The sequence below is a fragment of the Acomys minous genome (assembly GCF_964271855.1).
Source record: "Acomys minous genome assembly, chromosome: 13".
Lineage (NCBI taxonomy): Eukaryota > Metazoa > Chordata > Mammalia > Rodentia > Muridae > Acomys > Acomys minous.
The window spans coordinates 88,342,630-88,356,264 of record NC_140495.1 but is presented as its reverse complement, the minus strand read 5'-3'; the positions used below and the strand labels follow the sequence as shown (position 1 = coordinate 88,356,264).

The following is a 13,635-nucleotide window of genomic DNA, read 5'->3' as shown; positions in this document are numbered from 1 at the left end:
ACATCGGGTGTGAGTTCAGCACCTCACAGTTCGTGAAGTGTCTTAAGTCCCCTTGTCACCTAACCACCAAACAGCCCTGTGACTAGGACATTTACCCTCCTTCAAAGAGGAAACCAAAGCTCTGAGAGACCCACAAGCCAGAACCCTGAACCCAGGCCTCACACTCACTTGCTCCTGGTCCCTTGGAAGCGCTTCAATTACTTTTAAACTTGCACCTGTCAGAGGGGAATCTTCTGCATCAGGTGATGAGTGTTTTGACAGTGATCCCCATCTCTCCTCTGCCCCAGCCTCTGCTCACACACACTGTGTGGTGGGTAGTCTCTGGCTCCCATACTCCCTTCTGAAGTTCAGTCCTCAAGGCTATTACCATAACCTTTCCCACGTCCTCATTGCCGGCTTAGAGAGACACCAAAGGACTAGGGGCCGCCTGCTGGGGGGTAACAGACAACACGACCCCTCTCTAAAGTTTCTATCTCCTAGGTCGTCTGCTCAGGGACTTGTTTGTTTTCTTAAGTATTGCCCCTCCCTCCCACCCCTCCCTTCCACCCCTCCTGCCTGCCTTCTCCCTCTAGGGCAAGGCCTTTCAGATCATCAAAAAGCTAGTGCTCCTTAAGCGGGACTCAGGATGGCTTTATCTGAGCAGTAAATCTCCCTAAGGCCAGACCTGTCCTGAGCACCAAGCTGCGGGAGAGTTATGAGGGCCTGAGGCAGACCTGAGCTGCACAGCCCCTCGGGGGTGTGACTCCCGCTATGGCCCTAGGAGAGACCCCAGCTGAGACCTGCGCCAGGCTCGGAGGGCAAGGGGGAGTATGGGAGGGAGGGGGAGGGCCTGTAGCCACCACCTTTCTCCTTCTCACACCTGACTCCTCTCATAGATTGGCAGGGACTGTCCCATACAGGACAAGCGTCACCTGGCAGCCAGCAGAACTGTTTAAAATCTGAGACACCAGGTTCAGAGCCCAGTGTGTCACTCTGTCATCACGTGTCTTTGATGTGTCATCTCACCAGAGTGAACCTCAGTTTCTTCATCCAGTAGATGGGGTGGCTGCATCAGCCTAATGGAGGAAAGTTGACCATCTAGTGGGACAGAGCATGTCACAGGCAGAGCACAGTACACTCGGAGACGGGGGGTAAAAATGCCCCCAGTGTGGCCTTGCGTCCGACTTTGCCATTTGCTCACAGTGTGACCTCGGGAAGTCATAGTGACCTCTCTATGCCGTGAGCATGACAGTCATGATTGGGATGATGACAGGACTGTGTAAGGGTGGTGACCCTGTCACCATCTGGAGTGCTCATAAAATGTGACCAATGAAGAAGACGTGTACGGTGCTTAGAACCTTGCCAGGTACATGTGGGCCAATGGCACACTCTGTCCCTCACTAGTGTTCCTCCTTCATGGTCCCCAGCCCCTGTCCCCATCTCTAGCAGGTTCTTCTGCTTCCACCTGGACCCCCGCACCCCCACACTGGGGGACAATTCTCACTACCCAGTACCATCAGACAGTAACCAGACCTCTTCCAAGGCTGGTGCCTGCTGATGACAGCCTCCTCTACTCCCGACTCCCCACCCCCACCCTCTGCTCCCTCTAGCTCCCCAGAAGGCCCTCTCCCCTCATCTATACCCAACCCGGTCCCCCAAGGCCAGCTGGAGTGGGAGTGAGGGTGCAGCAGGCCCAGGTCCTGCTTCTTCCCCATCATCTGGGAGTCACAGGAAGGTGAGAGGCCCCACCTCTTCCCCTTCAACTCAGTGATGATGAAGCAGGGGCCATGGCAGGACTGTCCCTGCCCTCAGCATCAAGTCCAGGAACTGTGACTGTGCAGTGACAAGGAGAAGTCAGCTCGCAGAGCCGCTCTCCTCTGACACCAGCACGGGCCCTAGAGGTGCACGCCATCTAACAGCGGGGACTTTTCACCTGGAGATACAATACATATTATGTATTATGTAAAAATGTGCCATTCCGAAGTATGAAATTCGGCGCCCTTGTTGCATCCAAGATGTGTGCCAATGTCTCTAACGACAGGACTTCGGGATTGCTTTTAAAGAGACTCAAAAGGACTTGCCCCCCCCCCCCCTTTAAAGCAAATAAGTTGCGGAAAATGTTAAGTACGATTTCAAAGCTAGAGCGCTGAAGCAGGGGAGGCCAGCCCCAGGGGCCTTTCGCAGTGTTTCAGTGACTTTGTCTCACTTTAGGAAGCTGCTGTCTTAGTGATAGATCACGTGGTATCCCCGTAGCTCGGCGGTGCTGAAGCTCTGACCAGCACTACTCTTCAGAGATGAAGGATGTTAGCACCATGTAGTGTGTGTGTGTGTGTGTATATGGGAAGTGGGGAGGGGGGCGGTTGCTCCTTTTTCTGCCCATGTATTCTTTTATTTTTTATTTTTTATTTTTTATTTAGTTTTTGGTTTTTCGAGACAGAGTCTCTCTGTGTTAGCCTGGGCTGTCCTGGACTCACTTTGTAGACCAGGCTGGCCTCGAACTCACAGCGATCCGCCTGCCTCTGCCTCCTGAGTGCTGGGATTAAAGGCGTGCGCCACCACACCCGGCCTTGCCCATGCATTCTTTAAACAAAAGTATGTCACAGAACCATGCTGCCGTGATTCCCTTTTTCACATGTCACTCAACCCTCTTTTCAAGATATATCCTTCTCTTCAGCAGTGTTGAGCACCTAGCTGACTTTTCTGCCCTATCTAACCAATCCCCTCTCACTGGACACTTAGTTTGGCTCTAGTTTTCGTTATGAAATACTGGTGGCTGCATTTGTGAAACACGTGGCCCCTTATCCCCTTTCAAGTCCCCCCTGTTGCATAAAGAAGGGAAAGTCTGATTTCAGCCATGATGCCTGGTGACATCACAGGCCCTCCCCCCCCCACCCACTCAAGTGTCCTCAGAGGGGACAGGGCCCCCTGGTTCATAGGGAACCAGATGCAGTGTGAGTGGAGCAGTGTAGCTGACCCACACAGTCCTAACAGATAAGGCCAGGTCCCCCCCCCCCCCCCGCCAGGTCTACCCACCCAGGCTAATGTTCCCTGTGGTAGTGGACACTGGTAGGGAATAAATGGACATCAGATATGTAGTCTCAGTAAGGTGAACTCTGTGAGTTTATGAGAGCTTGTGATGGCCATCTTGGTTTAGGAAGGGCAACCAGCAGGTGTGCCTCACACCTGTGTTCCCCCTCCCCAGAAGACAACGGTAGCTCTAATGATCAGACCTAGCTCAGCTCAAGCAGCCACTGTGTCATGGAGACATCAGGAAAGTCACGAAGCTCCTGATAAGAACTTCTAACTAGCTGATCTCATTCCAGGCCCTGGGCATCTTTGTAATGGCTAGGTAACACAGTGAGTGGCCCCAATATTGTATATACTTCAGCCTTTTGTCATTCATTCATTCATTCATTCATTCATGTATCCCACATCACTATTGAACCAGGTGTGGTATACAGAAGGATTGCAAGTTCAAAGACAGGTTTGGCTACATAGTGAAAACCTGTAGTTCCCCACCACCACCACCACCACCTCCTCCAAGCTAGCATTTATTGATTACCTACTGTATGTGAGCTTCGTATTTAACTAGTCCCTGACCTTCAGTGGCTACCTTTCTGTGAGAAAAACAAGCAGTGAGAAGAAACCCACAAAGAGAAGAAAACAGAAGGGGTGAGGGGAGGAAAAAGAGATCAATAAAGAAGCATTTTGAGAGCAATAAGATGGCAGACTAGCGATGGGCTGTGCGGAGGTGGGCTGATGGTGACTATACTATGAAGTGACATTTGAGCTGGGACATAAATACACATAAGCCACAATCCACTCCCCCCCCTCCCCCCGCAAGACCTGCTGGGATCAGGATCCTATTCCAGGTAGCTTTAAGGAAAGCACTGGGAAGGGAGAGCCTCCTACCCCAGGACCTCTGGGAGGGGTGGCAAGATATCAGCTGGTCCCCTCCCAGGCCGACAGCAGGGATAACCCACACTGCTGCTTGCCATATGTTAGTCACGGAATTGTTGAATACTACCCGGCCCAGGTGCCACCCAGGACCTCAGCCCCTTTTGTCAGCAGGCGGATGAATAGCAATTTTTAATTCATAAGCTATCTTGCCCAAAGCCCGTGTCTCAGAAGGACCTGCAGTTTTCATTATACAGTGATAAAATTCTATAGCAGCCGGAATGATAGGGCTCCGGTGGGCAGCAATGGGCCTGCAGGCTAGGCTGCCTGGGGCCCGGGAGCTCAGGAGCCATGGCCACTCACTCACACGGCTGGCTGCCTAGTGAATGCACTTGGCAGGACAGAGCATGGGTGAAGCCTTAGAAAACACCCCAAACCCTTTGACCTCGTGACCAGCAGCTATGCCTTTGGCACCTTGGTCATTTTTCCATCCTTGTAGGCAGGTGCTCAGCAGTTGGATTCTACCTAAGTGTCCTTGTAATAATCACAAGGCACAGACAGCAACTGAGAGGCAGAAGAGAACAGGTTCCATGCAGTTCTGAGGTCTGGTAGGAGGGCTAACTAATGCTGGGCCAGGACGGAGGCGGAGACAAAGGATCAGGCCACATGGGGACACATTCCAGCTCAGAGGGCTACAAGTGAGTCACAAGTCACAGCTTTTCTATTTTTCTGCCCCAGGGTCCACCCCAGGGATACCCTGCCTTCTGAGCCTTGGTCACCCCTTTCTCTGATCACGGCTGAGGGAGGAAAACAGCGACAGATGTGTAATGAGTACCTCTCTGGGGACCCCAGGAGATGAAGCATAGCACCCCAGACCTAACCCTCAAGACCAATGCTGTTGGCCCCAAGAACCAGGAAACACACACACACACACACACACACACACACACACACACACACACACACACACACACACATATAGAGAAGTGCCTGGATAGTTCAGAGCATGCCAGCCTGACTGTCTGAGGCTCAGAGCCTCTGGTGAGGAGATGAAGGCTCAGTTTCCATTGGCAGACCATATTTTCTCTGGAGATCTAGCTGACAGGTTTCAGGAATGGGTGGGGCCATGGGCTTTCCTTTCATTTGGAGCTGAGGGAGTGAGGAGAGAAAGAGAGAGAGAGAGAGAGAGAGAGAGAGAGAGAGAGAGAGAGAGAGAGAGAGAGAGAGAGAGAGCTGGTGCAGGGCTGTTAGCCCAGCAGAGCAGACAAGGCAATTCAGAGTCATCGGCCTGTGTTCCCACACGCTCCATCAGCTACTCACGAAACTGCTTTCTACCCAAACCTGGCAGTGTGGGTCAAGATTCTGTAGACGAGATAAAGGATAGTGGGGGCGCTGATGAGACTTGGTGTGGGCAGGCAGGGGTGGGGCAAAAAGCAAGCCACCAGCCTATGAGGAATGGGGGGAATGAGGGAGAGTACCCCCCCTGGACCAAGGAGGGTCACCCCAAATGAGCCCCATGTCTCTCTTTTCTTCCTCCCCTCATCCCTTCTGCAACCCCACAGAGGTCCCTGCATCTCACCATTGTCCCTCTGGTGGGTGTTCTGCCTCTTGCCTGCCTTTTATACCTGGCTCTCACTCTCCCCCTTTCCCTGGCTAATTCCCTTTGATCTTAAAATCATTCTCTGGGGACACCCAAAGACCCTATATCAGTAACTTTGGCCAGATCCTCAGCAGACCAAGTCTCTTAGCATATCTGCTGGTCTCTTTCTGAGCATCAACCCCCTCTCCCTCTTGCCTCAGGGCACATGACACTTGAGGCTGGTTGTCCACTTGCATTTTCTGACAGTTACTGGTGTCTTCTAAGTACCACTGCATATCCCCAGAAGGGCCATAGAGATGAGCCCTGCCCAGAAGTCTGCCACGCCACCACGGTATTGACATCCGTCTAAGGCCAGCCCTGGTCCACCAGCCCCTCTGTGAGCCACCTCTCCAACTACCTGAAGGACACCACCATGCAGGCACTCTGCTGCTATGTAAAACTGTGCCACTTCATGGAGGATTTCAGCTATAACTTTCAAGGAAGTAATTTTTATCTGGCATTTTCTTTATTTTTAACTGACAAAGATTATACATATTTTTGGTATACAGTGTGATGCTTTGCAGTGCATAAACCCGAATGATAATCATCATCAAATCAGGGGAAATTAACATATACATCACCTTGAGCACTTACCATTCCTTCATGGTAAGAATATTCAAAATTCCCTCCCCTGGCTGTTTTGAGATATGCAACTGCATTTTTTTTTTTTAATCACAGTCACTGTGTTGGGCAGTCGGATATCATTCTTCCCAATGCACCGACTTTGTATCATTGGCCAGCCTCTCCCTGTGCTCCCTCCCACAACCTTCCCTTCTCTCAGAACCCTTATTCTACATATGACTGTGAGACAGACTTTTCTAGACTCCACGTATGACTGGGATCCTGCCGTATATGGTTTCCTATGCCTGTCTCATCTCAAATGATACAGCCACCCCCTCCCCAGGTCCATCTATGTTATTGCCCCGCTGAAATGTTGTCTTTTTATGGCTGTGTGGTATTCCATTGTATATGCATGCTACGTCCTCTTTGACCACTCATCTGTGGATGACACGGATGGATTCCATATCCTGGCTGTTGTGAACAATGCTGCAATGGCCACAGGATTGTCATCCACTGGACATGACGTGCCAGTCCCATCTCTTTCAGGGGTACATAATCAGTGGGTTGCTGGGTCCTATGATGGTTTCCATATGGCTGTGTTGGTCTATGCACCCCCAGCAGTGTGTGGGGGTTCCCCTTCCTCATCACCACTTGGTATTGTGTGTCTTTCTGAGCTGACTGTGGCCCTGGCTGCATTCCCTGGCAACCAGAGGAGGTCATTATTCCTCCACCCCACCCCCATATACCTATTGGTCATTTGCATATTGCCCTTTAAAGATGTCCATTATTGGCTTTTGCCTCCCGGGACTCCTGAGGGCAGCTTCAGTGGCATTATGATGGTGGCCTCTTGTGTGTCTTGCCATTGTCTTTGCCCCATCACACACGTCTGGGCGCAGGTGGGTGCAGATGTGTATAAGCTGAATATGTGTGAGAAGAGAGGTGCACCCATGAGGTAGGCTGGTTAGGTCCTTTGGGCAGGCATTTCACACCTGAGCCTGCTTCCTCTTGGGAACAGTGGGGCGTCTCTTTATGGGGTGGTGGGCGGTGGTGGTGAAGAATGCAAAATGGTAGTGCAGATGGTCCAGTGTCTCCGAGCAGTGGTCATTGCTTAACACATAGAGGACCAAAGTCTGTGTCTTGCTATATCTTTTCCTCCATATAGATTTGAGTCATGTCTTCTCAGATTTCTGAAGCTCCTAGAGGGGTGGCTGTCCCCAGGAAAGCCAGAGGGGCCAGTCAGTAGTGACTCAGTCTTTTCTTGTGATATTTAGACTGGCAGTTACCAGAATCCAGACTCCTCACAATGTAGCCCTGCTTTTACCCTAAAGCCTCACACATGCCAGGGGTACCCCGCACTTGGGACATCACCTGTTGACAAGGGGGACAGCTTTTCCTTCAGTTCAGCAGTGGGAATAAACATGACATGAGTCCTCTAGGCCTCCATGGAACTTGGATGCAAAGCGTCACTATGGTGGATCAATTTCTAGAACTGCAGAGAAACATTCACATGTGTGTGAATATGTGCAAATGTGTGTGTGTGTGTGTGTGTGTGTGTGTGTGTGTGTGCACGCGCGCATGCATGTGCATGTGTTTGTGCAGAGTTCAAAATCCCTGGGAGTAAGTGATGGTAGGAGCTCAGGCTGGAGCAGGGGTATGATGCCCCGTGGACAAGGCCTCTTTGTCACAGAAACCAACTTGTAGATACAAGCCTTTGATGTGAAATTTGCCATCAAGAGTGTGTCTCTACTGCACAAACAGGAATAGGCAAGGGCCCCACTGGATGGTGCCCAGTACTGAACAGGAACCACTGCACCCATCTTAGTGCAATAAGGGCAGCCAGCATCTGTGGATGCTTCCAGTAGTCCCAGCGCTTTCCTAACCCATCACACCTCCCAGCAACCCTCTGCAGTGAGGGCTCCTGTTCTCTCCATTTTGCATACTAGGAAATAGAGGTACGTACCTGCTAAGAAACATGGCTAAGGTCACACAGCTAGTGTGGAACTGAGTTTAGCCACTTTGGTCAGCATCCTGAGTGCATGATTGCAGCCTCTTCCAGTCTACTGCTTTTCTTACGGAGCCTGAGCCCCGTGAGGGTTCCTTCTGTCAACACTGTGACAGAATCATAAAGGACAGGACAGTTCTTGTTGAATGTACACTGAAGGCAGGGCCCCTTTCAGATGGCCCTGTACCTCACCCATGGTCAGGGCTCAAGTATGAACTTGAAGGGGGTAAGTGAGTTCATTTAACAAGACCTTGGCCTTCCCCACACAGGCCTCACTTCAACTCAGTGCCCAAGCCCCAAAGCATCCTAGTAAGTGTTGCAGTTGCCATGGTGACTGTAGCATCAGCCAAGTGAGCACCTCACTCAGGTGGCCTTGGCACCTCCCTGGGTGTAGCTGGTTTTGCCTGCTAGTCCTGAAGCTTGGAAGATAATCACACAGAGCTGTAAAAGTGTGTGTGTGTGTGTGTGTGTGTGTGTGTGTGTGTGTGTGTGTGTGTGTTATTTGCACATTGTGTTGGTGAAAGTCCCCAGACTTATTTGGGCATGCCTCAGTTAGCAGTATTTGTCACTAGACTTATTGGAGAAAGTGCTGAGATGGGGGGGAGGACAGTGTGACCGTGAATGGAGGTAGGTAGGTGCTAGATCAGGGGCTGCTTTTGAACATTCCAGGATCAGTAGCCCTATTTCCCCAACCTAAACCTTATGCGTGCCGTTCAGCAAGGGGCCGTCTGGTTTCTGAATGATTTATGTCGAAATCTTGCAAAGATCAAAATTGGATCACATTTAGTTAAACATTTCATAGGCTCCTTTATTGGAAAGAATAAATGGATATGAAAATCTGGAGTGATGGGAAGCTGGCCATGGGCCCTGGGGATGCCATGGGCCTGTGTGAGTCAGGGAGGACCAGCCCTCCAAGATCCATATAGCCCTGGATTCATCCCACCCTAGTCCTGTCTGGTCAGTTGTGCTATGAGGACCTGGTAAGGAGTGCTCCTCCAAGGAATATGCCCCTAATACAAAGCAGAAGCAGTCCAAGAAAGAATGGATGAGCGCATGCAGTCCTATGAATGAATGAATGAATGAATGAATGAATGAAGGCACACAGTGCTATGAATGAATAAGCGCATGTACTCCTATGAATAGATGAATGAGACCGCACGTTCCTATGAATGAATGAAAGAGCACAAGGGCCAATGAATGAATGAATGAATGAGTGAGAGTGCACAGTCTCTCAGGTTTTTTTTCTATAGCAGACTCCCCAGTGGCAGCCATGCTCTGTGCCTCCTCATACCCTGTCCTCTTTACACAAACACAACCACACCGGTCAGTCGGCTGTGTGAGAGAAGCCTCAGGCAAGGACATGTAGGAATATGCTTGCAGAGCTGAGGCCAGGTCCAGATTCCAAAGCCACGTGATGCCAGTCCTGTAGTGGCTGAAAAGAACTGGAGGGACTCCTGGCTGGCTGCACGAGCAGGCTGGGGACGATCCCTGTCCTGCATTCTTAAAGATGGAAGGAGAAGCTATCTCCCCTGGACGTCCATTGTCGGTCCCTTGGTGCGGGGACAGGGAAGGGCAGGGAAGTACCACGACTTCCATGGTGATTTTGGACTCCATGTGTATTGAAACCTGAGGTATTATTTCTTTCTTTGAACCAGAGTCAGGGACAGTTCATGCTCACCTGGTCTTGCCTGTACCCCAGGCCCTGCTCATGACAGCCCTGCTCACAATAGCATCAACCAAGAAGTTGTCCCAAGGCAGCATACCTCCTCATTTTATCCTCACATGAGGAAGATGCCAATATTACCCATGAGGCACAGAGGGGTAAGGAAAGTGGCCTAGGATCGCATAGAAGCAACAGCGCTCCCCTCCCCAGCTGCTTTCCCTCTTTAGCTTTTACATATGTGAACAGTGTCACCTATTGTGAGTGACATCAGAGGCCTGATCTGAGGAAGGGTGGTGTGGGTTCCTTCCAGACTATAGCTTTCCTTCAGCCTGAATTCCTGGCTTGGTAGATACCTGAGCCCACAGTGCCAAACTTAGGCCTGGCCACAGGATGGCCTGTCCCAGGGGCTGCAGAATTGTGCATGGATACAGCAGGCTTGTGAATGAATGAGCCAACTAGTTAGTGAGGACCACAGCCTGGCTGCAGGGGCATACAGAATGGACAGTAGTCGCCCCCCGCCCCAGGGCTGGCCCAGGTGGCCTAAGCAGCAGGTACCATACAGCACTTGGTGCTAGAATGTGACAACACGTGCTCCCATAGAGGACAATTATGAAAAGTCCTCATCTCCTTGGGAGTTCATAGGCTGGGCAGGCAGAAGAGAGTCGCCCAGAGAAGCCGGAAGAGGGACCACTGCCTGTGGGGCAGGGAGAGTTGGCTGACCCATCGGAGAAAGGACAGGAGAGGATGGCTGGGTAGGAAGGATGGGAGATGAGAACAGAGAAGGAGAGAGGGCAGAGCAGGGAGGAGCATGTGCGGAGCCCAGGGAAGCCGAGGGAAGGGGCGTGGCCACAGTGTAGAAGCCCAGAAGCAGGAAGCCTGGTTGGCAAGGGACCCATAGAGGCTATAGCGCCTTGGCAGGAGGCCAGAGTTGCTTATGTATAATTTTTGTGAGTAGTTAAATAAGTGTCTCTAATTTAGTAAGTCCTTAGAATATTCTTTAAAATTAAATTATGTTCTAACATATTTGTCTTTTTTTTTTTTAAAGCAAACCCTTGTACCATTGCCACAGAAAGTCAGGATGAAATGACTAGACTAGACTAGAACCATAAAATAAGAACAAAGCAGGCCAATGAGATGGCTCAACAGGTGAAGAAAGGCACTTGCCTGCCTGACAAGCCTGTCTGAGTTTGTTTCCTAGAACCCAAATAAAGGCTTGAAGAACTGACTTCACAAAACTGTCCTCTGACCTCCGTATGCACACCTTGACATGTGCACCTTTACACACTATACATAGCAGCAATGGTAGTGGTAATCGTACATATTTTAAATGAAACAAACAAACAAACAAACAAACAAACAAACCCTAAGCACAAAGGAAACCAGCATATCTACTAGCCTTGTCTGGATTCTGCCCTAGAGTTTGGAAGGCTCTATCCTAAAGGGAAGCCAGGTGGCCCAGTTGGTAGAGTTCTTGCCTAGCATGCTGGAACCCTGTCTTTGATCCCCAGCACTGCATAAAACACCTGTAATTCAGCACTCCAGAGGTGGCAACAGGGGGATCAGAAATTCAAGATTATCTTTGCCTACATAGGGCATTCAAAGTCAACATAGGCTACCTGAGACCCTGTCTCAAAAAAAAAAAAAACACCACTTAAAAATAAAAGACAAATAGTATTCAGTATTAAAAATTGCCAGCACCAAAAGGAGACGTTCCCCCCTGGTTCAGAGAGGGTGAGGTGGAACCTGGAGAAGGCACTGTAATCTGTTTGAGATTCAAATCTCTCTACCCTTGCTGAGGTCTACTAAGTTTGTTCCTTTATGGAAGAGTGCAGGCCTTGACTCTAGGCCCCTCTGGGCTTCTGTCTTGCAGGGAACACCAACAGCATCTTTGCCCTGGATTACATCAGTGGAGCTCTCACTCTGAACGGCCTGCTGGACCGGGAGAACCCCCTGTACAGTCACGGCTTCATCCTGACCGTGAAGGTGAAGTCCCCCTGGTGGATGGCACACCTCCTAGGCTGTGGAGCCTGAGGCCATGCCCAGCAGTCTGGGGGGCAGTGGGGAGGGCAAAGTGTAGGTCTGCCCGGACCTTCACGCACACTACCAATGCCTGTGCTGGCTGGCGCTTCTATTCCCCTTCTAGGGGTGACATTTCCCCCAGTTTTATAAACTGTAAGGGAAGGGATGGGAGCTGGGGTCCCTACCTGCAAGGTGTGGGAGAGGCGCCAGCACTGTCCCTTGCAGCCACCTGCCACTCATGGCCGGTTTTAATGGAAACCCGTGGCTTGCTGAGCCATCCCCTGGAAAGGCTCTTTAGGGAATGGATCCAGGTGGGGAGGGTATCAGGGGCTGCCAAGCCCCAGGCATATATTAGTGGGGGATGGGGGACAAAAGTAGCCAAGGGGCCTTGAGAAAGATCTGCATGGAAGGGTGGGGCATAGCAGGCCTTGCTTGGACCCGCTTGACCTTGAAAGGCCTGAGTCAGCTATGGACCTCCGCCGGGGAGAGACATAAACAACATGCCCCGGGGAGACACGTAAACAACATGCCCCACATGTACCCCTAGCCCCAGGCCTTCCTCATATTTTGCTCCCCCCACCCAGTACCTCCCCTCCCCACCTCACCTGGGGCCGCCCCCTGTGGTCAGTGTTCCCACCTTCATACGAAAGGTTCGGTGAATGTGCCTTTTGGGCTGGGCATTTCTCTCTGGGCCTGGTGGCAGACGCTCTACCCAGGACACCCTCAGAGTAGCTGGAGCAGTAAATTGGGGTCAGGACTAGGAAGAGAGGACTCCGAGACCTGGGGCATGTAGATCCTTTCTGCATCTGACTCAGATCTTTCCCAGGCCCAGTGATGTTGGGACCACAGCGGGGCTCAGTTAAGACTTGATCTGTTAGCCAGGTGTGGTGGCGCAACCCTTTAATCCCAGCCCTCGGGGAGGCAAAGGCAGGCAGATCTCTGTGAGTTCAGGGCCAGCCTGGTCTACAAAGTGAGTTCAGGACAGCCAAGACTACACAGAGAAACCTTGTCTCGAAAAACCAAAAAGAAAAAAGAAAAAGAAAAAAAAAGAAAAAGAAAAAGAAAAAGGCTTGATCTGCCAGTAGCACATGACAAAAGCCTTGGTTCTATCATCTTCCAAGCTGAGTGGACTCTCCGTGAACCCCTCGGTAGATGTGAAGCCTGTCTGGTTGCGCTGCCCTCCTCCTTAATGGTTTCAGGATCCCATTGCTTAAGTTTGAAACCTACTCAGGTCGTTTGTCCTGGTACGAATCACCTCACCTCTCTGAGCATCAATGTCCTTATTTGTAACATGGATTGCAGAGGGTGGAACCTTCTTCCTGGGACTGTGGTGGAGATAATTTACACTGACGCACATGCTGCCATGCTGAGGGCTTCCTGAAAGGGTGATAGGTATTTCTATGACCGTGGATGCCTTCCTCTGCCTGCAGGGCACTGAGCTGAATGATGATCGCACCCCGTCTGATGCCACTGTCACCACAACCTTCAACATCCTGGTTATTGACATCAATGATAACGCCCCGGAGTTCAACAGCTCCGAGTACAGCGTGGCCATCACCGAGCTGGCACAGGTCGGCTTTGCCCTCCCTCTCTTCATCCAGGTGGTGGACAAGGATGAGGTGAGTGGCTCCCGCCTGGTGTGTGCCGCACTAGGAGCGGTGCCAGGAGTCACTGGGGAGGCCTGGTAGTTGGTAGGAAAATAGAAACATCACTGTGTGCCCTCCCCTGCTGTGTGGTAGGCTCCGTGCTGTTCTAGGCTGTCATCTACACCCTGGGAAAACACCTGTGCGCACACTTCCGCTGTGTGACTATTACATATTTCTCCACTGGACTGATTCAAGATGGACATTAACACGTACATACAAATAGCTATTT

The 13,635-nt window shown here is 51.1% G+C and overlaps 1 protein-coding gene across 1 annotated transcript in view; it reads left to right on the top strand.

Annotated features, from left to right (window-relative positions):
* CDH23 (cadherin related 23) overlaps positions 1-13,635 on the top strand; it is a 382,149-nt gene that overhangs the window by 183,825 nt on the left and 184,689 nt on the right. The window contains exons 10-11 of the mRNA XM_084751804.1: positions 11,612-11,724; positions 13,191-13,379. Of these exons, the coding sequence (XP_084607930.1) occupies positions 11,612-11,724; positions 13,191-13,379 (302 nt within the window). The remainder of the gene's footprint in view (positions 1-11,611; positions 11,725-13,190; positions 13,380-13,635) is intronic.